Source organism: Bidens hawaiensis, unplaced genomic scaffold (assembly GCF_021521415.1).
Source record: "Bidens hawaiensis isolate Kalapana, Puna unplaced genomic scaffold, B.hawaiensis_p1.1 tig00006190_1, whole genome shotgun sequence".
Taxonomy (NCBI): domain Eukaryota; kingdom Viridiplantae; phylum Streptophyta; class Magnoliopsida; order Asterales; family Asteraceae; genus Bidens; species Bidens hawaiensis.
This window is the reverse complement of record NW_027491410.1, coordinates 19,644-47,021: the sequence shown is the minus strand read 5'-3', so window position 1 is coordinate 47,021 and position 27,378 is coordinate 19,644. Positions and strand designations below refer to the sequence as shown.

Here is a 27,378-nt window from a genome sequence, read left to right as displayed (position 1 = left end):
GAATCGATCAAAAATCATCATTTAAAATCAAGTTACAGACCAGTCAATAAACAATAACGAATCTGTCAGCAAACTGTTGTCATCAGAACTCAATCGCTAACATGTTTATGACATCCCTAGGGTTCTAATTCATCAATTGCATCATAATCATCAATAAGGCAGACATTGAACATATAGGGTTTCATTATAACTCATTAAAACATGAAATTAATGCATAAAAACTTACCAACTAGTGTTAGGAATGCTGAGAATCACTCAAATACACCACTAATTGCAAGACCCAAGGTTAAATTGAAGATGGTGGAGATGGTTTGTGAGTTGCGATCGATGAGAGGGAGCAGGGAGGAAGAGGCGACGGTTTGGGGTTGGTATTAGGGTTGGATTATTTATTTTAATATTATATTAAATTATATTTACAAGAATGGTCCTTCTAGAATCAGTTTTGGCTTTACACGAACTTTATAACACCACAACTAGATTATAACGAATCATTACAAATACAATTCTAACCCAAGTTCATAAAACTAAAGCCTCGTTGTTTTGTCATAAATATTACCTTTTAAAAGGTGAAAACATACTAATTACGCGAAATCGATCGCAATTTCATGAAACAAGCTATGAACTGAACACATAATCATTTAGCATGTAATTTCACATAGATAATATTATAAACATATGCTCGAGATATTATTTTAATATTTTCACCAACGTTCGGGGTCAGACCCGCGTGATTCAGTAATTCCCTAATTACTGGTACGTGAATGTTTGTTCAATAACCGACACACTTAATTAACCCTAATAAGTGAAATGCATGAATGAGTGTCTGAGATAACGGAGCTTGTATTAACGGTGTTAACTAGAAATTACCGGGTGTCACATTATCCCCTTGTTGAAAGAATTTTCGTCCCGAAAATTGATATCAGCTGCTAAGCAAATAAGTAGACTTCCTGTCTAAATGTATGATCAAAATGAACTAAGTAGACTTGCCGTCTATAGACTAGTGTCGTTAATGTTTTGGCAATGTTGCAAATGTTAAGTAAAGAAAAAAGTTTTTCCGGTTGTCACATCATCCCCTTGTTGAAAGAAATTTCGTCCCGGAATTTTTAATTAAAATATTTCGAAACTACAACCATAGGTTATTGACAATAGAAGCGTCATAACATATAGCGTTACAAAGAGGCGAAAAGTGTCTAGCATAAATGATTTTGACTGTGCTTGAGAATGCCGGAGGTTCAAGTATCCATTCAAAAATGGACTTAAAAGAGCATAACCGAGAGGTTTATTGTAAAAGATACGAGTCGATGTTTGTAAAAGTTGTTGCACTTGGCTGTGACATTATGCATAACACAAGTAAGGAAATAGCACAATTAAAAATAAAGCACTATGAGGTTAAATCTTGATAGTCCAATTTCTTTTATGGGTAAGATTGAGTTCATTACATGCCTAGTAATTAAGTATAGTTATCGTTGCGGAACTGGCATTAACGTTTAAGATCTAGTGAGCTAAGCCACTCTGGCTCATGATAATGCGGTACATCGAGGTGAATCCGCGTATTAGAATTTTAATACCGATACGAGTCATTTTGTACTTGGTCCAAAGTATAAATTGAATTCATGGAAGCTCAAGCATGAGAATTCTTGTAACAGGTTATGATAGTCACATGTGTTACTCACAAGAGTCGGAACAATATTAAAAAAAACATATGGCCAATAGAATAGTAAGCTAGAAGTCTTTAAATTTTCTTTCAGGCCATGACGGCCCGCGTTCCTACGATCATAGAAGCATGACAGACGTATATAACGTGTCGGGGGAGGTTGTTGCACCACACACATCTAAGGTAAATTCCACCCACTTTGAATTTGCATGAAATGGAAATGTGACAATTAGCTATCTTGGAATGATCTAAGCATTAAGAAATTAAAACTTCATGAAGCAATTGTATTCAACACGTGTTTTGAGGTTTCGCGTGTGGTCACGAAGGATATTTTTTTTATAACGAGAGGATGATGAAAATGCGTTGTCACGATAATTTGTTAGAGTCTAAATCTTCCAATTTGTAGGATTACGCGAGTTAGTGACATCAGGGGAAGGGTAATCAAAACGAGTGTCATGAATTTTGCTGATATGTGATGCAAGTATAGAGATCCGTAATTGCATTGCCCCCAAATGACATGACTGAATTCATTGTACCCAAGGTTTCCGAAAAGAAATAAACTTTAAATGAAATCAACTGGTCAGGTAAATTAATAAGTAACTTGACTGAAGATCCAAGTCAGGTGTCGTGTCGCTTATTCTGGAAATATCAACGGCTTTTCGTATTCGAAACTGTATGAAAGATGTCCAAGGTTCGATCTGTTTTCTCTTATTAGTCGCCGTGATCACAAGAAAGTGAGTGAATCAGTCAATTAAACTACGATTTACTTAAATGGCATCGCATACGCTAATAGTTCGAGATACTTGATGATGAAGTCCATGGAAGTTTGCTCTCGTTCCCAACGGGATTTTCTTGTCATTGTAACAAGCCAGAATGTTTTTGATATTCAACTTCGCCTTGCCCCAACGATCATGATACGACTTTAGTCTGAGAACTAGTCGCGATGTCAGAGAATAAGAGGCGCGGTTCAATGTTGTGGCTTTTAGCGAGGAATGGAACACATATCCAAGGAATGGTTTTAATAACATAATTGACCGTATCAAGGTCCGAGTATTAGAAACAAAGGATGGTATAAACTAACTCACTCTAGTAGTTTAGTCGTTAAGTCGGATGGGCATTCGGAGCAAGACATTGAATCATCATATGGAAGTAATCGATTAATCTCTTCCACCACTCTAGCGGGAATTAGGGTTCGCGTCTAACATCGTAAGAAGGTTTCTTACTTAATTCCAGTGGGTCGATTAAGGGTCGTAAAGTGGCCTTTGTCTCCTACCTCTTTGATGCGAGTGTCGATTCCTCAAGGTCAAAGCAGAAGCATAGATGCTTAAGGTGCTAAGGTTTGGTTAATGATTTGTCTCTAATCTCCACCTTCAACGTACCATTAATGTTTACATATAAGGATACTGTAGCAAACCCACCACACTAACCGCACATCGCCGGTGATTCTATTTGCCAACCATAAGCAACAATTACTTTGCTATTCAACCGTGATAAACAGAGAAAATAATAACCGAATTCTTTCTCAACGTTAGTCCAAAAGGATTGAGTTTAGGTATTCTGTCTGAAATGGTTCATAGTGTATCCATGGGAATAATCAGCTTGTTGGCCAATTTGTCGTACCTCGAGAGATTCAGGTTTACAATTTGGTTCGTTGGGTAAAGAAGTGTCCTTGAAAAAAAAGAGAAAGCCTTACGTAGACTGGCAGGGGTTGTTCGCATTACAGATTTGATCCTCCGATGTGCAATAAAATATGCTCCGAGTTTTAGAAATAGCTTCTTATGAGAAAATATTCTCAAGTTAGGGGTCTAGAGTAGGGAGATACAAAAGGCACAAGAAGAACGCAATTATTTGGGCTTCATTCAGATCAAGTTTCATAACGAGTAACGTCATGACAGAAGTTTGATCGATTATTCAGGAGTGCGATTACCACCTTTCTTGTTGTTTAATGGAAAGGAAGGGTCCAATTATCCGTCATGTTAGGTCAGTCTTGCAACTCCATCGGGGTTTAGAGTTGAGGTTTACCAATAGAGAAAATAAAAGTTAATAGGGAGTTTGAGCTGGTATATGCAACAACTAGGTGACTCAGGTCATCTTCTCCACAAGGCAGTTAAACAAGTACATAAGCAAATAGATTTGAAAGCAAACCAGGGTGAATCTGTGTTGGGTTTCCATGTCAGCCATGGCGTTGTTTTTGATGATTAGGGATTTTCCTAAATAAAGAGTATAACCATACGAGAAAAAAAAATTGCAGGTTCACGTTATGAGGGATAATGAAAGCTGCGTTTATAAGTAAACTTGGTCAATGTGAGGTCTCAGAAGGAGATTTCACCCGGAACGATTTCTCATGGATTGATGATTCCAACCACACAAGGGGTCAAATAATATTGTAAGTCATCATGTTCAGTTGAGGGGTTTGGTGGTTTGAATTACTGTTTTCTAATGTCCCTGAGGCTACATATTTATCTTGTGAGAGAATCCGGTTACATAGTTCGTTATGGCAGGGCATAAATCAAGTTAGAAGGAAAGTTGACCATCGGTCAGAATAATATAGTCAAAAGAGATTCATAGACGAAGTGTGAGGGACATGGTGTAAGTTTACGAGGTATTCTTCAATTTCCGCGCACAAGACAAAGTTGAAGGTTTGGCCAAGAGATTCTAGAGAAGTTTTGAATCAAGATGGTTTTGATAATGAAATTTGGATGAAGGTCTTAAGTTTAGTGATACACTTAAAGGATTAAAGTTAAGTGGCAAAACTCATCAACAATGGCCAGTGTGTCCATAGTCGTCTTCAACCGGATAGTCGTGCTTATCAGCCGTTGAACAGATTTAACGATACTAACTAGTTGTTAAACAGGTTACGGGGACTTTTACTGAAAGTGAAAACTTAGGTTTGTAAATTAAAGATTTTGACCATTTATCCACACGCTATGAGTCACTAGGATTCACATGCACCTCAAATTATTATTCCGTGTGCACCCGTAATAATGATTTGGTTTGAATGTTCACCCTAATTCTTCTTACCATTTGTCAAATTGTCCCTTAAATTGGATTGTCTAGTATAGAGCGTTACCAAAACTGAAAGGATCGTCAAAAGTTTGGTCGTCGATCATATGCCGATTAATTATGAGTTAAATCAGAAAGAGTAGTTGAGAACCATTTGATCCGAGTCAATATGGAGTTTGAGTATAGGGCTCGGGAAACTAATGACAACTCCATGGAAAATAAATTTTTGTGAAACTGCCTCCAAGGATTAGGTTCAACGTTTTGTGTCTCATCTGAGACCCACGAGTTCTGGCTCGAAGTGGAGTAAAGCTACTGGGATTGGGGTATTGTCGCTAGTAGGTGAAGGATGGATTCGTTCTCAGCGAAACCAACTGTCGCATAGAACATGCTAGTTCTTGGGGTCACCACAATGAGGATCTGAAAAGCTCATCATGTCTGACGATGCCATTAATAGATTCATACCAGTGTCTTCCTCAAATCCAGTGGTGTGAAAGGGGTGTAGATGCTGATGTGAAAACGAGATTAACGTACTCTTCACGCGAGGAAAGTGAGGTGGATGATGTTTACTAGCTTACAGTGTGTTGAAATGTTTGGATGCTATGTATGTATCTATCTCATGTACCTATTTATGTCACAAACAAATGCCTATGCAAATGCAAAACTAATACTATGTGAATACTCCGTTTGTACGTATGCAATGCATGCATGAATGAAATGTGTGTCTGGGTTGACATGTTTGAAAAACAATTGTTGAGCTTTGAAAACGGTTATAGACTAGTTTTGAAAACAAACCTAATTCACTATAACCAATGGATCTGATACCAATCTGTCACACCCTCAAATTTCAACTAACGGGGTTTTACCGCGAGGCGCGTGACATACCAGGATTTAGCCACTTGTTATACTAAACAATCATTTAATATGAAAGATACCATTTATTATCATTCATTAATATGAGAAAATCCAGTTACAATGTAATTGCGTTTGCAGAAGCGTAAATGTAAACAATTTAAAAACAAAGTAGTTACATGCTCAAACATGTACAACCTATCCAAGTGTAAAACAATGTAAGGTAAATATCCATGCTATAATGAAACTCCAAACAAATGCATGAACGTGCTCCTTAGCATACCTAGTAACCTGGCAAGTATAAATACTCAAGGGTCAACACAAGGTTGGTGAGTTCATAAGTTATAGTAAAGAGTAATGTAAGTAGAATTAGCCCATTTCAAATATACCAGGGTAGCTAACCCATTCACAAGCTACTAGACGTTTGAACCGAAACTGACTGTATGTATGCCTTCTTACCAGGTCTATCACCAACACTGGCGTATAAAAGTTAGGTAAATATAACACTCGTTTTACGACATCAAAGCCGTGCTAGCGCGACTAGCCCGAGTGGGGTTTGTCAAACCCAGTAGTACTACTCAATATAACCCCGCGATCCCATCCTATCGGTTTAAGGTAACGTAAGGACTTTAAGTGATATAAGGGAATCTAGTATAAACTTGTGATATATAAGAAATTACGAAAAATCTAAAATGCGTCACTGCGTTTTCCTCTAGAAAACCAGTATGTAAGTAAGTTCGTGTTTTCTCCACGAAAACAAGTATAGGAAAAGGTTTTGTGTTTTCTCCCCGAAAACAAGTATGAAAAGTATGAACTCACCTGTTGACGCGTGTAATAGACTTTCCTCAAAAACAAAAGAATGCACTTGACTTGCTAAATGTTACCTAGTACAAGTGTTTAAGTTATGAGAGTGCGATCATGCAACTAGACAACTCAAGTGTATAACAACATATAGTCATATGGTTCACGTAATGACTCACAATGCAACAAGTTTGACCCGATGACCCGTTGGTGATTATATTACTTTGATGAGTGAAAACATGTTCTAACACAATTCATATATCTAGTATTAGCCAAATAAACATGCATCTCATCAAATAACACATGAACAAATTCTGGATTTATAAGACAGATTTTAGCATGCAAAGGTGTATTTTATTACATAGGAAAATAATAGAAATAAATTATAAAATATTTACCACAGTAGAATAAATATCTTATATTTCTAAATATATTTATTTTATATATTTCCAATGCACACAAAAATCACAAAAAATCATCCAAACCAGAAAGGCACGTGCAGTTATTTCAGTGCGCAACACTAAGTTTTTATTTGGTTAAAAATCAATACTTAACCAAATTAATCAAGACCAATTGAGTTAGAATCCTAACTGGAAATTTGAAGTTTCATAAGTAAAACCAACCCATTTGACTTTGCCATAAAAGAGTTATGATATCGGGAATACAGACCAGAATTTGACTCCTCACGTCAGCCTTGACACATAGTTTTGTAAAATCATAAAAACTATTAAAAACCCGTCCAAAAATTACAAACTATATCTTTCTGGAAACTAGACTCAAAGTAGAACATCATGGAATCAAGAATCGATCAAAAATTATCATTTAAAATCAAGTTACAGACCAGTCAATAAACAATAAAGAATATGTCAGCAAACTGTTGTGATCAAAACTCAATCGCTAACATGTTTATGATGTCCCTAGGGTTCTAATTCATCAATTAGCATCATATTCATCAATAATACAGACATTGAACATATAGGATTTCATTATAACTCATTAAAACATGAAATTAATGCATAAAAACTTACCAACTAGTGTTAGGAATGCTGAGAATCACTTAAATACACCACTAATTGCAAGACCCAAGGTTGAATTAAAGATGGTGGAGATGGTTTGTGAGTTGCGATCTATGAGAGGGAGCAGGGAGGAAGAGGCGACGGTTTGGGGTGGGTATTAGGGTTGGATTATTTATTTTAATATTATATTAAATTATATTTACAAGAATGGTCCTTCCAGAATCAGTTTTGGCTTTAAACGAACTTTATAACACCACAACTGGATTATAACGAATCATTACAAATACAATTCTAACCCAAGTTCATAAAACTAAAGCCTCGTTGTTTTATCATAAATATTACCTTTTAAAAGGTGAAAACATACAAATTACGCGAAATCGATCGCAATTTCATGAAACAAGCTATGAACTAAACACATAATCATTTAGCATGTAATTTCACATAGATAATATTATAAACATATGCTCGAGATATTATTTTAATATTTTAATATTCATAACACAAGTAAGGAAATAGCACAATTAAAAAATAAAGCACTACGAGGTTAAATCTCGATAGTCCAATTTCTTTTCATGGGTAAGATTGAGTTCATTACATGCCTAGTAATTAAGTATAGTTATCGTTGCTGAACTGGCATTAACGTTTAAGATCTAGTGAGCTAAGCCACTCTGGCTCATGATAATGCGGTACATCGAGGTGAATCCGCGTATTAGAATTTTAATACCGATACGAGTCATTTTGTACTTGGTCCAAAGTATAAATTGAATTCATGGAAGCTCAAGCATGAGAATTCTTATAACAGGTTATGGTAGTCACATGTGTTACTCACAAGAGTCGGAACAATATTAAAAAAAACATATGGCCAATAGAATAGTAAGCTAGAAGTCTTTAAATTTTCTTTCAGGCCATGACGGCCCGCGTTCCTACGATCATAGAAGCATGACAGACGTATATAACGTGTCGGGGGAGGTTGTTGGGGAGGTTGTTGCACCATACACATCTAAGGTAAATTCCACCCACTATGAATTTGCATGAAATGGAAATGTGACAATTAGCTATCTTGGAATGATCTAAGCATTAAGAAATTAAAACTTCATGAAGCAAGTGTATTCAACACGTGTTTTGAGGTTTCGCGTGTGGTCACGAAGGATATTTTTTTTATGACGAGAGGATGATGAAAATGCGCTGTCACAATAATTTGTTAGAGTCTAAATCTTCCAGTTTGTAGGATTACGCGAGTTAGTGACATCAGGGGAAGGGTAATCAAAACGAGTGTCATGAATTTTGCTGATATGCGATGCAAGTATAGAGATCCGTAATTGCATGGCCTCCAAATAACATGACTGAATTCATTGTACCCAAGGTTTCCGAAAAGAAATAAACTTTAAATGAAATCAACTGGTCAGGTAAATTAATAAGTAACTTGACTGAAGATCCAAGTCAGGTGTCGTGTCGCTTATTCTGGAAATATCAACGGCTTTTCGTATTCGAAACTGTATGAAAGATGTCCAAGGTTCGATCTGTTTTCTCTTATTAGTCGTCGTGATCACAAAAAGTGCGTGAATCAGTCAATTAAACTTAATAGCTAACGAACTTGACTTGGTTGAAAAACAATACCTTAAAAAAATATGACACTAAAGACCACTAAAATACGTTAGATCGCCTTCCGGCCTCACCAACGACACCCTAGAACTTTAATGACATGTGAAGCTCAATTGTTAAAGGGTTGGATCACCTCCCGGTCTCACCTTACCTAATAATACTATGGTACCCCGCAACCCAAATCACCTCCCGGTCTCTTCGGATACAATATATATTAATATAAAGGGGGTATTTTTAATTAACTTGAACAAAACTTGTATCACAATAATCTAAGGGACCTAGGATAACCCACTCCCGTGTAATTATTACCCAAACCCGCAAAAGACGAAGATCACACAACATTAAATTGCCTCTCGGCCTCTCTAGTGAAAGAATAATAAAAATCTAGTAAACTTTTATAAATAATTCCTACGGTTATTTCGACCATAAACCGCAAACAAGTTGAATAAATATTAAAGCAATAAACTAGATTCTATTACGCAACAATATCATGACCAAACCAATTAAAAACTTTACCACAATATTAAATCAACCAAAGTCAAATAACTAGTTCATCAAACCATTAAATTAACATAGTACTCAACTAAAACCTAGGTAGTGTAATAAGTTTAGCCTAACATCTTAAAATCAAAGAAACAAAAATAATTAAGTTCAACATCCAAGCTCATGATTAAAATAATAAATTCAAACCGAATAGTGATGATGCTAGGTTGAGTAGGTGTTAAACCCAAACGATCTTGGCTCGAACCAAAGTGCTTTATCTCTAATTCTTTCTTCTTTGGATGAACTCTCTTTCAAACCTTCTGCCACCAATTATTGTTATTCTGCTGTGACCCCGTAATTAAAATTTGCGGCTGTGTCTCACGAGGCCAAAGAAAGAAAATATATATGCTTTACCCTCAAATTTCCACCGTCTTTGCCTTTCAATTTTTTATGGGCCTAACTTCACCCATTTTATGTTTTTATCTTCCATTAAAATTACCAAATTTCCAACGAGGCCCATCTGATGGTATGTGGATTCGGTTAATCATGAGCATGCTCATATATATTTCTTTTAGCATTGCCCATACCTCTTGAATTTGTCTCATAAGCACATGGTCTTTTGATTTATTTTTTCTTTATCCTAGAATCATGAAAATCAATTCATTATCATGAGTGCTATTACTTTTCTTTATTTACGATACTTTCAAATAACAATAGTTATAAAAGTGGATTCACATGTGTACACGAATAATAATAACAATAATTCTTTTATGCAAAATACTTATTAAAACGCAAGTTCTTTTAATGTTTTTAAGAATAAACCTCGATACATTTTATCATGATATAAAACACACTTATCAAACAAACGTTTCATTCACTTATCTCAACTTTAGTAAAATAGTTTATTTTAGCTTATTGTTTTTTAAAACCTTAAAATATAAAATGACCCAATTAGACCAATTATTCAATAAAAACTATCCAAAAGTTACTCAATTTGTAGGAAATATTAATATAAAAAATATGTATAATAAAACCATATCACTAATTAAATGAGAATAAGTATGGACCAAAAAGGAAAGATGGGCCTTAGGTCTATGGGCTTAGGGGAGTATAAATACCACTTAAACACTAATCCTTTCCATTTTATCTCTACACCATAGCCTACACCTTGAAAAAAACACACACAAACATTATCCTTTAACCCGAGCCAATATCCAAAGGTGAAACCCGAACCCGTTGGTGCTAGATCGTCGTGACGAACCAAAACAACATCAAGACTAAACCGTGTTCGTAAACCTACTCGTTTAAGGTACGTTTATATCGAGAACATGTTCGTTTAAGTTCGGATTTAGTCTAGAAATCATAGATCTGTTTTAGTATGGTAAAAACGAATCCAATGAAGCAAAACTTACTGAAATTGATTAGCATTTGATAGGTTAATTGTTAACCCAAAGGAACCCGTAATATAGATGCTTAAATCGCACCAAACAAACACGGATATTTGGATGATTGGACCCTTGGGGTTTGTAGGCGCTGGCATTACGAGTTCATTGGTACCTAAATCGTGTTGTTTCGTTAAGAAACAAAGGTTTATTGCAGATCTGGTATGAGTTGATTGTTTAGTGTTCATATCGATTTTGACTTTGACCTCAGGGTCAAAGTCTGGATAAGAAAGATGTGACTCGTTAAGGTAAAGTAAAGAATTAATTAGCCAATTCTTTCTGGAAAGATATCAAATCAGTTCACCAATTCGTTATGGCAAGATAACAAATTAGTTCACCTATTCGTTATGTCCAGATAACGAATCAGCTCAGCCAATTCGTTATATATGTTTAGATAACGAATCAATTCAGGATCAGGTAACGAATCAGAATGACGAACCAGATGATGACAAGATGACGAACTAGGATAACGAACCAGAATAACGAATCAGCTGACGAATCAGTTAACGAACCAGGCTTAATTTGTTATAGAGAATGAGTTAGCGAATTAAAATCCTAATGAAAAATGTGTTAAGACGGTTAATGGAAATAAAATTTTTCCAAGCTGACCTGGAAGCTCGATCCCAGCCACGGGCTCTGCCCCTTAGACTCTACTAGGGGTTGTCGCCCCTAGAACCCTGCTGCGAGGGGCGCTGCCCCCGGACCCCTGTTCGTTGTGGGTTATAATTAGACCGGGAACACGCTATGGGTAGTGATAGTTAATTGATATGTGTAATTGTTATACAGTTAGTCGCGCACAGCTAGAGAGAAGGACAACCATTAACGGTGAACGTAACCGCAATCAGGTGAGTTTCTAGCCCCATTTCCTTGTAATGTTTTCGGGGCTGTGTGCATACTCAATGTGAAGTGTGAATACACTTACCTTAGTGGTAAGTGTATGCTATAATGATTGATGTGATAGTAAGTATTATGTTATGAATGAATGTTTGTCGGTGCGTGAACGATCTTCGGATATTGCACAACCGCCAATGGAATTGATTAATAAGTGGCTATTAGTGTGTGTAAATATTATTATGTAACTTGGTTATTATGTAAATGATGTAATGATAGAAAGTGTGCTGTAGACAAGCAGAGGTAGAGTGTGATAGAAGTGGCAAGGGTCTAGTAAGGGTGTTAGTGGCATGATGATAGTACGTGGTAGGGTAAGCCTATACGTGCCTTCGTTATTAAAGTGGCATGACGTGAGTGCGTGGTAGGGTAAGCCTATATGTGCCTTCGTTATTAAGTGGCATAACGTGAGTGCGTGGGAGGGCAAGCCTCTATGTGCTTTCGTAAAACAAGTGGCTAAGACATAGGGGACAATTAAGTGGTTAAGCGGTAAGGTGAACAGGTCAGACAGTGGACTATGTGTCTTCGGAAACGTATGTGATTGCATGTAATGGTTGTATGGTAAGTTGCTTGATTAACTAGAACTCACTCAGCGTAACTGACTTTTAGTATGCACGCAGGTAAACAGGTCTAAAAAGCTAGCACGAGGACGACACATGGCATGGATTGAATGGCTGGCATCTAATGATAAAAGAAATGATGTTATAACACGGTGTTTTATGTTATGATCTAAATACAAGTTGTAATGTTTTGTAAAGAATGATCGAAGTTTTATTTATTCCGCGAAAGTTTTAATTAACTCTGATTGTAAGAATTGTATTTATGAGTAAATCCGACGTTAAAGTGAGGCACCGGAAACGGGGCCTTACAAGATCTCAAATTCAAAACCTATATGGGTGATGGCTTCGAGAAGAGAGAGATAGAGAGAGAGAGAGAACAAAGAAGAAAGATTGGGGATGGTGGGTAGAAGTGGTAGGTTGAGGTAAAAGAAAGAAAATCCGGTGCATGTGATTTTGAATTAAGAACACGTGAATCCGACTCAAAACACGTGTATTGCAACAAAGCTAATGAAAATTGTATAAAAAACTTAGCCAACAATACAACAAAATAAAACCTAATAAAAGGAATAGTGAAATACTGAGTGATTCGAAAGCTGTAAAATATATAATATATATATATATATAATATAATATAAAATTATGAGAGAGTGACAGTGACTAGTAAACCTACCATTTGTATATGGCATTTGTGTTTAGATTCAGATATTAACTTAAAAATAGAAATTAGGTTGAAGGAGTCAAGGTGGTGGATGGTTTGGTAATATGAATGCCATCAATTCATTTTATGTAACTAAGATTTACTTAGCATCAAACGAAAATCCAGTAAGTTTCATTACAAATTAAGAGGTGGAGGGTGCACACTCATTCAAACCTAATATGATTTTCAATTTTGACAAACCATACAGGCTAAAAGGGTGCACACTCACCCTACGAATTAAGAGGTGAAGGGTGCACACTCACCTTACAAAGACCTCCACTCCAACATGAGTAACAACCATTTCATCCTTTTAAGTGTAATGGTGTTCCACGCCCTTTGCCTGCGTGGCAACGGCACCATACCCATTTAATAATGCCCACAACGAATAGCGTTAGTATTAATACAAGTTCTAAAATGATTGAAGAAATCTCTTTCATCACAATCTAAATCTATAGTAATTTCTTCACTTTCAAACGCCAATTAAAATCACTATTAATGAAAAGTGGCGAAAGTTGTAGTTGTGAATTGTGATTGGGGCGTAAAGAGCTACAATATTGAATTATGTTCTATGATAGTGCGCTCTCTCTCTAAAGCTTAAAAATTAACCGGTCGAATTTGTTTAGCATTTCCAAAAACAATACTAACTGACCCGACCTAGAAATTCCAGAAAAGCCATCCGAATCTAGGAGAGCCTCACGTTTCATTTAATTATATTAGCTACAATAAATTTATTTTTGTATATTGTTATCTATATAAGTTCATATTTTAAGGGTTCATTCATACTAGTACGTCGTACAAAACATTCAAAATCTCGAGGAAAGCCATGCCTATCTGATTTAGAAATAGACAAACTAAAAAGATTTTAAAACTATTAGGTTATGTGACATGTGCTCAGTAAAAAGTGGGTTTTTGTTTTAGAGATGTAATGATGTTGTAACCCATTATATATATATATATATATATATCACACATAATATATTATAATAATAATATTTCTCAAACATCCACCCCGGACAAGTATTTGTCGCCCACCCCCACCCCAAACATTTCGCCCCTTTTGTAGCTCATGGGGGCGGTGTTGTCGCGCCTAAAACTTCATTATCGCCCATTTTTACAGCCCACAACAAATACCCTAAAAGATTATAGAACTAGTGATAAAAAAAAATAAATTTGAGTGTATTTTCCTATCTTAATAACATATAACAAAACCACATTTACACGTGGCATAAAGTTTCGAGCGGTGGAATCTTGAAGTCTCCTATTGTCGGTCCCCAGTACAAATGACAAACCTCATCAAACACTACATGCAAACACACTAAACCATCAAACAACAATGGAAGAAGAAGACATGAACAATGAGAAATCAAGCATCAATGAAGAAGACTTGCAAACCAAACTTCTCACTAATAATAATAATAACAATGTTCAAAAGGGTGGTCTCAAAACCATGCCATTCATCATTGGTATGCTCTTGTAAATTAACCTATCAATATATTGTTTGATTTTGAATTATATTTTGTTTTCGGGCAGCGAACGAGGCTTTCGAAAGAGTTGCGAGTGGCGGATCGATGGCTAACATGATATTGTATCTAATGGAAGCTTATCATATGGAAGCTGTGACTGGAACTAGTGTAATGTACATGATATCGGCTTTTTCATGTAGTCTTTCCATTGTTGGGGCTTTCGTCTCCGACTCTTATTTGTGTCGGTTTCGGGCTATTGCCATCGGCTCTTTCTCCAGTTTCCTTGTAAGTCAAAAGTAGAATGGGTTGGGTCGGAACGAGTGTGTTTGGGTCACGAGTGAGAACGGGTTTGGTCGGAACGAGTCGAATGAAAAATTGGTTATTTTGGTTCGGGTCGAACATGTTGCTTATGGTTTTCAACACCGGTTACGTGTGTATAAATCAAAAGTAGGTTCGCAAAGCCGAGTACTCCTCGAGTAATCGCTACCCGCCTATGCCGAGTTTTTTTTAACTCCATCTAGTTACTAAAAATCTATCAAAAGCGGTCAACCTCATCCATAATCGGATCTAGTCGGCCAATTTGGCCCGACACTGACTTTAAAAAAATAAAACATAATTCATATATCCAATGAATATCATCTTTTAATTAATTATTAGCAAGTTTTAAAATAGTTTCGAATTCTCTTTGGCCCGACACTGACTTTAAAAAAATAAAACATAATTCATATATCCAATGAATATCATCTTTTAATTAATTATTAGCAAGTTTTAAAATAGTTTCGAATTCTCTATTTACATCGATATTCACCTATTTTGTTTTGTTATAAATATTAGTCAACTTATTGTTTGACATATATATAATATCCAAAAATTATTCTTTTATATTACTGTGTCCGAGTACACCCAACTCCACAGTCGGCCGAGTACACCCAACTCCACAGTCGGCCGTCAAGGATCCGCCTAACCACTTTTGCAACCTTGGTTTAAATGCTGGTTATGTGCGCTGATTTGATTACATGTTACTCGATTTGATTACACATGTTTAATGCTAGTTACACACATTCCGTTGCCTTAACACACGGTTATTTTACTTGAGCTTGAGCTCAGCTCAATTCGAGTTCGTATCTTTTTATAAAGCTTAAGCTCAATCAGTGAATTGTTTTTTCAATATGAGGCTTGGCTTGTTTATTATATTTTAATTAATTCATACACATTATTTTTATTATTTCTACATATATTTAGAAACTTTTAAACGCGCCTAAACTTATGAAATTAATACATAGACCGTCAAAAGAGATAAAACTTAAAACACACAAGGCTCGAGCTTGGGCTCAATAACTAGACGAGCTTTATTTGAGGCTTGGGCTTGGCTCGTGATTGAAAAAGCTTGGATCGTTTCCAGCTTTCCATCGATATGGCTTGAGTAGCTCATGTGAAGCATGAAAGGCAACAGGCCGGCTTAACTCGATTTCCCATTTTACTAGTTTCTTTTTATTTCAGGGGATGACTCTTCTCTGGCTGACATCTATGATTCCACAATTAACACCTTCAGAACACGAAACCGGCAGCAAGCCAACACCGGCTCAACTCGGTTTCCTGTTGGCATCTTTGGGTCTAATCTCAATCGGCTCGGCTTGCATCAAACCTTGTTCCATGGCCTTTGGTGCTGACCAATTCAAACACCATAACAACCCCAGGCTCATGGATAGCTACTTTAACTGGTACTATGCTACCTTGGCAGTTTCCGCGGTTATTACGTCTACTGTTGTGGTCTACATTCAAGACCAATTTGGTTGGCGGGTTGGGTTTGCGGTTCCGGTTTTGGTCATGCTCTTTTCTACTCTCGTGTTCCTAATCGGGTCATCGCTTTATGTCAAAGTCAAAGTCGACAAGAGCACGTTTTCGGGTTTTGTTCAAGTTTTAATAGTTGCTTTTAAGAACCGTAAGATCCGTCTTCTTCCCAGTGACAGCTATAACCATAGCGAAGAAATGGATCGAGTTGAGCTAACTGACAACTTAAGGTTTGACAACTAATACGAATTAAAGCATGTTTTGACTCGTTATGCGACGTGTTTTTTTAATGCCGGTTTGAGTAATAATCTAACTTGTGTTAATTGTTATGTTAGGTTTCTGAACAAGGCATGTGTCGTTAGAGATGCGATTCCAAGTAGCATCCCCACGGTCGAAAAGGTGGAATCTCTGAAATCCATAATTCGGATAATACCAATTTGGTCATCGGGCATTCTACCAAGTACATGCTTTGTGACCACATTCCCGATACTTCAAGCCAAACAGATGAACCGAAATATCACCTCATGGCTTGAGATCCCGGCTGCATCTTACGTCATGTTCTCTATTTTGACCGTCCTGATATGGATCACATTTTACGACCGAATTCTGGTCCCATTACTAGCAAAATTTACAAATGAACCACGCGGGCTCCACCCAAAAACCCGAGTTGGAATTGGGTTGATATTGCCAGTCATAGCCATGGTAGTAGCCGCAATCATGGAAACCATAAGACGTGATTTAGCAAACACAAATGCGTCGGTTAACATGTCAGCAATGTGGCTAGCCCCACAGTTTATGTTACTGGGTTTAACCGATGCGTTTAATACAATTGGGCGGATGGAGTTTTATTACTCTGAGCTCCCAAAAAGTATGGCGAGTTTAGTGATGGCTGTGATTTTGTTGAGCGGGGCAATTTCTGCCTTTGTTGGATACCTTTTAAATAATATTGTGAACTCGGTTACGAGCCAAGGAGGTGGCGTAAGTTGGCTATCGAGTGACATCAACGAGGGCCATTTAAATTACTATTACTGGTTGCTTAGTTTCGTGAATTTGCTCAACTTTTTCTACTACTTATTTTGTTGTCGTATTCATCGCTCGTCGGGAAGTAGGGTGTTACATGAGGTCGGCGAAGGACGTGATAGCATTGAAGATGATATCCATTGCTAGGTTCGAGTTCCTGAATGGTATGACGAGTTTAGCTATGACTGTGTTTTGGGTAAGCGCAACGGTAATTGATGTCTTTGGATGCCTTGTAACTAATACTGTGTAGGTAGTGACGTAATCTGGCTATCGAGTGATCGATGATGAGGGCCATGAGAATTACTACTATTGTTGTCAAGTTTTTTTTTTTTATGAATTTGCTTAGCTTTTCCTATTACTAAGAATTTGTTGTCACATGACTCACGAGGTTGTTGAAGAAGGGTCTTATTTTTTTGAATGGCAAATTTCATAACAAGCTATCGGGAAACTAGCAAAAACCCGAAGACAAACAGCCAACGAAACTAAAAAGAGACCGACTAAACACCACAAAAAGAAAACCCCTTAAAAAACCGAAAAGGAAACGTGAAGAAGGATTTGATAGCATTAAAATCTCACTATTAGTTTTAACTTTATGCTTTTTAATATAACTGGTAAAAGTTATTTATAGACAGTTGAATTTACAATGACTTGAGTTGAAATTAAAGAAACAGAATTCAAGCTCCGTTAAAACAAAGAATTCAAACACCATATGCAGGAGGTTTTCCTAGTGTTTTAAAGCTATGTAAAAACATTGGGTTGGGATAATAAAACCACACGAATTAATGTTCACTAAGGCTATGTGTGCTATGTGCTGTGTGATAACGAGCAAAAATTAAGATTGCGTGTTATGTGATTACCAGTAAGAACTATTTATTACATCAGGTCACTGCTTTTATGCGGTGGTGTAAGCATTTTAGAATTTTAGATTTGAAATCCTATTTCAATACTGTGCACTTATATTAAGTGCAATAAATGTGGTAAATGAATTTACACTTATCAATTCAAATTACTTTTACCGTCACTTTTTTTTGAACGACCAACTAAGGGATACTCCGTACGCAACCTTCATTGGCTAAAGGTAGCCTGAGTCAGCCAATAGTCCGGACGGACGAAGCCCCTAACGATCCACCTATTGAGGGATACATAATTACAACTTAAACTAATTTAAAGATTTCTAGCCAATATTAATAATACATAAACTCATTTTATAATTACAAATAACAAAAAAAATCTACACGTGGCATATAGTTCCCAGCGGTGGAATTTTGAAGTTTCCTACAATCAGTCACTCATCAAACACAACATGCAAACTTAGTAAACTGCAACCCCATCCATCAACAATGGAACAAGACATGAATCATGAGAAACCAAACATCAATGAAGAAGACTTACAAACCAAATTACTCACTAATAATAATAATAATAATAATAATAATAATAATAATAATAATAATAATAATAATAATAATAATAATAATAATAATAATGTTCAAAAGGGTGGTCTCAAAACCATGCCATTCATCATTGGTACGCTCTTTTAAATTAACCTATCCGTTTATTGTTTGATTTTGAATTATATTTAATTTGTTTTCGGGCAGCGAACGAGGCGTTCGAGAGAGTTGCGAGTGGTGGATCGATGGCTAACATGATATTGTATCTGATGGAAGTTTATAACATGGAAGCTGTGACTGGAACAAGTGTAATATATATGATTTCGGCTTTGTCTTGTAGTCTCTCCATTGTTGGGCCTTTTCTCTCCGACTCGTGTTTGGGTCGCTTTCGGGCTATTGCCATCGGCTCTTTCTCCAGTCTCCTTGTAAGTCAAAAGTTAGGTCTGGCAGGTTCGGGTAAGAATGGGTTAGAGTAGGAATGGGTCGATTTAAAAAGGGTTATTTTTGTTCGGGTCGAAAGGGTTTTGGTTTAGAACGGGTTTCGGGTCAAAATGGGTTGGTTAAAAAAAGTTTTTTTTTCTTTTTGAAATTATTGTACATTTCAGCTTGGATTCCGGTTTTTGACACCGGTTACGCGTGTTTAATGTCAATTACGAGCATTTCGGTGCTTGAGTTCGATCTCGGCTCGGTGAGAGCTCTTTTTTCTAAAGATCGAGGCTGGCTCGCTAGTTATTTTTCAAGCTCGGGTTTGGCTCATTTATTATTTATTATTTAATTTATATACGTTTTAAATTATTTTAGCTCGTATAGCACCTTAAACAAGTCAAAGCTGGGCTCAAGCTCGACTTTGCAATGTGAAATTAATACACATAAGTTCAAAAGAGGTAAAACTTAAAAATACACAATGCCTGTGAAGGTTTAACGAGCCTAAACAAGCTTCCCATTCAAAGCGTTGAGCCTATATGAGCTTCCCATTCCCATTCGAGGCTCGAGGTCGGCTCAGTAACTAAACGATCTTTATTTAAGGCTTGGGCTCGGCTCGAGCTTGCAAAAGCTCGGGTCGTTTTGAGCTTTTTATCAATCCGAGCCATGAGCAGCTTGGCTCATTTGCGCCCCTTGTCCAAAGCATCCCATCTTACTAGCCTCTGTTTAATTTTATTTATTACTTTTTTTCGGTTAGTTTACATTATATTATTGTTGTTACAGGGGATGACTTTTCTCTGGTTGACTGCCATGGTTCCACAGTTAACACCTTCAGAACCCGGAACCGGTTTCGGTCTACCAACACCAGCTCAACTCGGTTTCTTGTTGGTATCTTTGGGTCTAATCACAACCGGCTCGGCCTGCATCAAGCCTTGTTCCATGGCCTTTGGTGCGGACCAGTTTAAACACCATAACAACCCGAGGCTAACGGATAGCTACTTTAACTGGTACTATGCGACTTTGGCAATTTCAGCACTTGTTACGTCTACTGTTGTGGTCTACATTCAAGAACAATTTGGTTGGCGAATCGGGTTTGCGGTTCCTGTTTTGGTCATGCTATGTTCTACTCTCGCGTTCCTACTCGGGTCATCTCTTTATGTCAAAGTCAAAGTCAACAAGAGCCCGTTTTCGGGTTTTGTTCAAGTTTTAATAGTTGCTTATAGGAACCAAAACATCCGTCTTCTTCCCAGTGACAGCTATAACCATAGTGAAGAAATGGATCCAGTTGAGCTAACCGACAACTTAAGGTTTGACAATTAAAATGAATTATATCATGTGGGACAAAATTAAAATAATACATATTAAACGGGTTAAACATGACAAATTAATTATACATGCTAAATATACTCGTCTTGACTTGTTATCTAACATGTAATAATCTAACTTGCATTATTTTGTATTTTAGGTTTTACATAAAAATATATAACCATTTAGTTAGACAGTGTTAAAAAACCAGTATTGACTCGTTAGCTGACATGTTTCTTTATTCCTATTTGAGTAATAATCTAACTTATGTTATGTTTTAATTTAGGTGTCTTAACAAAGCGTGTGTTGTTAGAGATGCGATTCCATGTAATGTCCCCACAATCGAAACGGTGGAATCTCTCAAGTCAGTAATTGGGATAATACCCATTTGGTCATCAGGCATTCTGCCACATACATGCTTTGTGAGTACATTCCCGATACTTCAAGCCAAAAAGATGAACCGAAATATTTCCCCATGGCTTGAAATCCCGGCTGCATCTTACGGAATGTTCGCTCTTTTGACCGTCCTGATATGGGTCACGTTTTACGACCGAATTCTGGTCCCCTTACTAGCAAAATTTACAAATGAACCGCGCGGGCTCCACCCGAAAACCAGAATTGGAATCGGGTTAATATTGTCAATCATAGCCATGGTAGTAGCCGCAATCATGGAAACCATAAGACGTGATTTAGCAAACACAAACTCGTCGGCTGACATGTCAGCAATGTGGTTGGTCCCACAGTATATCTTACTAGGTTTAACCGACGCGTTTAACACAATCGGGCGAATGGAACTTTATTACTCCGAGCTCCCAAAAAGTATGGGGAGTTTAGCAATGGCCGTATTTTTGTTGAGCGCGGCGGTTGCTGATTTCGTTGGATACCTTTTGACTAATTACGTGGACTTTGTTACGAGCCATAAAGGTGGTGTAAGTTGGCTATCAAGTGATATCGATGCAGGCCACGTGAATTACTACTATTGGTTGCTTTGTTTTGTGAATTTGGTCAACTTTTTCTACTACTTAAATTGTTGTCGTATTCATCGCTCGTCGGAAAGTAGGTTGTTACATGATGCCAGTGAAGAACGACGCGATAGAATTGAGCACAATATTTGAGTTTTAACTATTAATGTTTCAATAACTTGGTGTTTATTTGAAGCTATAAACTTTAGCTGTTTATGTATTAGACTATTATTATCGATGACTTACTTGAAATAAGTTATATGTGTACTCAGTTATGATATGATCTAGACATATAATCTACTTATTTGTGACATGTTTAATTCTTTCAATGTCTTGGGACCATTAAATTCAGTGATACGAGTCTTATGACCATATATTAATGTTGTAAGTTGAAATGTCACATTAAAGTGATAAATATTCCTTTGCAATTATTCTTTATGTGTAATCTTCAGTTCTCTCAGTTTCACTTACTGCTCACATAACATCCACCAATATGGAAGCACACTTGAATCAAGAAGAATCAAGCAGTACCGATGCCGAGTTACAAATGAAGTTACTCCCCGACAATCATCGTGGTGATCATGTTCGGAAGGGTGGTCTTAGAACCATGCCGTTCGTCATCGGTACGTTAACGTCAACATCATCAAATTCTTTTCTCATTGTTAACTATCAATTTGGTTTTTGATTATGATTGTGTTCGTGTTTGTGTTTGGGGCAGTGAACGTAACGTTTGAGGGGATTGCGAGCTATGGATTGATGATGAACATGATTTTCTATTTAATAGTTTATCACATGGAAGCTGTGACCGCAAGCACCGTATACTACATCTGGTCAGCACTTTTCCACGGTCTCTCCGTTTTCAGAGGTTTCATCGCCGACGCTTACTTGGGTCGCTTTCGGGTCATTTCTATCGGGTCTTTCGTCAGTTTTTTGGTAAGTATCATGCATATTCGCTTGTTCAAGTGTTTGCATTTGTTGGTTGTTCGAATAACATTAGACGATGTGTCTATTCGGTTCGTTTACATGTCTATCATCATTTACCGTTAGGGATGTATTTCAACCCCAAAATGTCCATCACTATAACTTTGGAGGCAAAGTCTGATACTAGTGCCAACTGCCAAGTGGGATCCTCTAAATGTCTAAGAAAAGTTGACCTCTAGCTCAACTCGTAAATACTTGAGCCTACTCGATTAATTTATTTTTCAATTTTTTTATGACACTGATAAATTGATTTATAAAAAGTACGCATGATGCAAAATAAAAAATATTCTACTTATTATTTTTTTTACAAACAATTTTTTTGAGCGAGCAGTGAGCTTTTTGTACAACTTATTTACCGTTACAACATAACATTGTTGCTATAAGGGATGAGTATTCTCTGGATGACGACCATGGTTCCACAATTAACACCTTCGGCTTCTTCTTGCCAAGAAGCCAACACCCGTTGCATCCCACCGACATTGACCCAACTCGGTTTCCTTTTCGCATCTTTGGGTCTAATCTCAATCGGGACGGGCTGCATCCGACCATGCTCCCTAGCCTTTGGTGCAGACCAGCTCAAACACTATAACAACAACCAGAGGCTCATTGATAGCTACTTTAACTGGTATTTAGCTGCCTTCGCTTTTTCCGCAATTATTGCTTCTACTGTGGTGGTCTACATTCAAGACCAATTTGGTTGGCGGATCGGGTTTGTGGTTCCGGTTTTCGTGATCTTCTGTGCGGCTCTCATGTTCGTACTCGGGTCGCCTCTTTATGTCAAAGTTAAAGTCAACGAGAGCCCGTTCTCAGGTTTCGGACAAGTTTTAATCAATGCTTTTAGGAACCGTAAGATCCACCTTCTTCCCGCTGAATGCTATAACCATAGCAATGATATGGATCGGCTTGAGCCAACCGACAACCTAAGGTCAGTTACAAAATCATGTGAATGTTTTATAAATTTACTTCAACAAATATAGCGGGCCAATATTAAAAATAATGGCACGCACTAAACGGATTAAAAAGTGCCAAAAATGCCATTTCCAATGTGAAACAATCCGACCAGTGTTTTAACCCATTATCTAACTTGTGTTATATTGTCTTCTAGGTTTCTTAACAAAGCATGTGTTGTTAGAGATGCGAGCATCGGTTCTTCAAGCCCAAACTCATGTAGCGAGCCCACAGTCGAAAAGGTAGAATCTCTCAAATCCTTATTTCGGATAATACCAATTTGGTCATCGGGCATTCTAGTATATACGATCGTTTTACAAAGTTTCCCGATACTTCAAGCTGAAAAAATGAATCGAAACATCGTCTCATGGTTCCAAATTCCGGCTGCATCTTTCAACTTGTTCATGCGTTTGACAGTCACAATATGGATTAATCCATTTTACGATCGCATTTTGGTCCCGTATCTAGCAAAGTTCACACACGAGCCACATGGGATCAATCCAAAAACCCGAATGGGAATCGGGCTAATATTTTTTATCATGGCCATGGTAGTGTTCGCAATCGTGGAAACCATAAGGCGTGATTTAGCAAACTCAAATCCGTCGGTTGACATGTCTGCAATGTGGTTAGTCCCACAATATGCATTACTAGGTTTAACCAAAGCGTTTAGTGGAATTGGACAACTAGAGTTTTATTACTCGGAGCTTCCAAAAAGTATGTTAAGTTTTGCAATGGCCGCATTCATGGTGAGCTCCGCGATTGCTTCACTCATTGCGAGCCTTTTAGCTAATATTGTGGACTCAGTTACCAGCCAACGAGGCAACGCAAGTTGGCCATCGAATGATATTAATGAGGGTCATGGGGATTACTACTATTGGTTGCTTTGTTTCTTGTGTTTGAACTTTTTTTACTACTTAATCTGTTGTCGTGTTCATCGGAGTTTTTCTTCAGAAAGTAGGTTGTCCCATGTAGTCGATGAAGAAGTATCCGGTAGCAACGAAGACAAACTTTGAGTTAAGTTTTAAATTTTAATGTAATGAATTTGAACAACTAGGTAAGTAGCACTTGAATTATAATAGGCAGTTTTTCAGTTGTACACAAAAAGGTGTCTTGTATACTTATACATGTAAACATATATAATTGTAAGGTCTTGTTTTGTTAATTAGTCTTTTGTATTTATTTCATCGTAAACGTTATATTAATAGTTAGCTCGTCGGTTTATTTCTTTGTATGTTTGGACCCGAGGCCATGTAAACAAAACCCATTTGGGCCCATGAATGGAAATAATGCATGATATGCTCAAACCTATATAAGGTTGAGCATACTCATGCATAAAAAAAAACCTTTTGAAATACATCTTATCCTTTATCACCAACTATCTTCCTCTCCTACTTTCTTCCTTATCCATTTCGGTAAATAACATACCAAACAAGACTCGAGATCTCGGTTCGTCACTAGTGATTTCCGCTAGCTAGTGTTGAGCTTGATCCAAGTAAACTAGTGTTTTGTTGTTTGATCCGTCCATCGGATCTACAATTAGTATAAGAGCTTTCGGGCTCTACTGGTTGTGGATCTTGGGTCACAACCTTGGATTTTGGTTTTGTTTGTGTGAAAAAGACGGGCTTTCAAGAGTTTTGTGATTCTACATGTTCATAAAGTTGAAGATAGTGTGTGTACAGGCTTAAAAGTACAAATTTTCTTGGCTTCGGGCTTAAAAAAGTGTTTGTTTGTGTGAATTTGTGGTGTTAAAGTTGTTAAAATACAAGATTAAAGTGTGAAAAAGCTTCAAATGGATGTTTCTTAGATCTACAAGTTGTGTACAAGTTGTGAAGTGATTGATTTTAGTTTCCTTAAGAGGAAAAGTGTGAAAAGAAGTGTGGAAAGTACAATCCTTACTTTCCTCAAAAGTATTCTAATCGAGTTCCCAAAGTAATCTAATTGAGTCCCCTAAGTAATCTAATCGAATCTCCAAAGCACTCTAATCGAATTCACAAAAGCATTCTAATCGAATTCTCAAAGTATTCTAATCGAATCCTGAAAAGTATTCTAATCAAATTTTCAAACCATTCTAATCGAATTGCTATTTGATTCGATTAGTTTCTCTATTCGATTGGATTAATCTTCCATTCGATTAGATTACTCTGTCATTCGATTACTTTAGCTATTCGATTAGATTGACACTGCCATTCGATTACTTTAAACTTACAATCTTTCACAAAATCTGCTTGGTCATTCGATTACTTTGAACTTATACCTTCTCACATATTATATTGGGACTTTAAAATTTGATTAAGCCATGACGACTGAAAACAAAGCAATAAAGAACTTTATGATATTTGAGAATGAGGCTGGGACAACCAGTAAGCCTCCTAAGCTGCTTAAATGGGACAATGACTTTGAAGAATTTAAATGCGTTTTAAGAACTACATTAGAATCACATATTATGCTCTTCTTAGACCCATTGAGACTGGTCCACATATTCCCATGGCTACTACTGTTGATGGCCAAGTTCCCAAGCCTGTGATCTCCAATGATGATGAAGATAGGAAAATGTTAAGTGATGATCAAAAGACCTACGGTGTTCTTAGTGTTTGTCTTTCACTAGAGATTTCTCAAACTTTGAGGGATCACACCACTACTAAAGGCCTATGGGATGCTTTGGTGAACAAGTTTGAAGGAAACTTTGAGATGAAGAACAGTAAGAAAACAATGTTGAAAGGAAAGTTCAACATGTTTAATAATGTGCAGTGAGAAATGGTTACATATCTCATTCATAGGTTTGAAACATTGATTACAACGATAAGAAGTGTAGGAATTGATTATGATCAATCTGAAATCAATGACAAGCTGTTGAACCCTTTACCATACACCCGGAACAATCACCATTAAGAGAACACCAAATCTTCCAAGAACTCCTCTTTCAGATTTAACATCTATCATCAAGTCATTTAAGATGGAAGACAAACTCAGAATGGGGAACCACATAAGTTCTCTTCATGATGGTATATCTACTGGTTCAGGAATCAACACAACTTTTCTAAGCCAAGCACACCCCACAGTTCATGCAGTTAGTGGGGTCAACATGTTTACCAGTCAACAAGCTCAAAACTCAGCATTCAAGACCACTGTAATTCCACAAGCACCATCAAGTTCAAGCTCATTTCTAGATGCTGTTGAGCAAGCTTTGGAAGCCCATGAAATCAAGAAACCTACAAGCAGCTCATCCCACTTAGCTCCTCAAGTTGATGACTCTCATGTGGCACTGTTTCATGACTTCATGGCAAGCTATGAGGAATTGCTACAAGGAAAGCTGCTACCTCCTTCATTTCAACAAGGAGACATTCCTGAAATCAATAAGAAGTATCTCAAAAATATGGACATTAAGTATCAGAAGGTCATGGCTGTTCACAAAGCCTCTAACTTCATGAAGAAATATGACAAGAACAGTTTTAGAGACTCTGATGGGAATGGGATTGGTTTCGACAAAGACAAGCTCATATGCTACAACTGCATTAAAACTGGACACTTTGCAAGAGAGTGCACAAATTTATCAAAGGCAGTAAACAACATCAAGATTACTGAGGTGTCTGATAATGAGGGAAGAAGAAGTGACAAGAGGCATGATTATAACTCCGCATTATAACAAAGAGTTCCAAGAATCGAGAAAAGGAAACACATTTAAAGGGAACTCTGGGTCTAGCTCGAAGGCCATGATCACTATGTCAGCTGAGGGAAACAAGCTGGATTGGGAAGATGACAAATTTGTTGAGCTGATCAACCCTCTAAACTTTGTTGGGATGGCTTTTGCAAATGAAGACATTACCTCATCAAGCCCTGCTGCTGAAACACATCAAACAGTCTGAGAGATTTCCGGAGGTACATAAACTTTGCATTCAAGCTTGTATTGATAAAGTTAAGAGCTATATAACTCTTAAATTTGCTTTGATAGACGAAAATCTTGTTCTTAGATGTCAGAATAATGATTACAAAAAGGTTGAAAATGTTTTTTCCACTAGGATTAAAACTCACAATAATGATATGGCTAAACTTAGTGAGAAATTATTTCAATCTGATAAACTAGCTGAGCATCATGAAAGAC

The 27,378-nt window shown here is 37.0% G+C and overlaps 3 protein-coding genes across 3 annotated transcripts; all 3 read left to right on the top strand.

Annotated features, from left to right (window-relative positions):
- Positions 1–14,187: 14,187 nt before the first annotated feature.
- On the top strand, positions 14,188–17,416 carry LOC143631644 (protein NRT1/ PTR FAMILY 1.2-like). Its single transcript, XM_077100341.1, has 4 exons — positions 14,188–14,458; positions 14,526–14,743; positions 15,959–16,479; positions 16,585–17,416. Exons 1-4 carry the CDS (start codon positions 14,329–14,331, stop codon positions 17,414–17,416), a joined length of 1,701 nt encoding a protein of 566 aa, XP_076956456.1. The 5' UTR covers positions 14,188–14,328.
- A 1,193-nt stretch (positions 17,417–18,609) lies between these two features.
- On the top strand, positions 18,610–21,503 carry LOC143631643 (protein NRT1/ PTR FAMILY 1.2-like). Its single transcript, XM_077100340.1, has 4 exons — positions 18,610–18,796; positions 18,868–19,085; positions 19,867–20,390; positions 20,675–21,503. The coding sequence occupies exons 1-4, from the start codon at positions 18,610–18,612 to the stop codon at positions 21,501–21,503; spliced, it is 1,758 nt and encodes a 585-aa protein (XP_076956455.1).
- Positions 21,496–24,292, top strand: LOC143631642 (protein NRT1/ PTR FAMILY 1.2-like). Its single transcript, XM_077100339.1, has 4 exons — positions 21,496–21,973; positions 22,069–22,287; positions 22,716–23,256; positions 23,437–24,292. Exons 1-4 carry the CDS (start codon positions 21,844–21,846, stop codon positions 24,290–24,292), a joined length of 1,746 nt encoding a protein of 581 aa, XP_076956454.1. The 5' UTR covers positions 21,496–21,843.
- Positions 24,293–27,378: the final 3,086 nt, after the last annotated feature.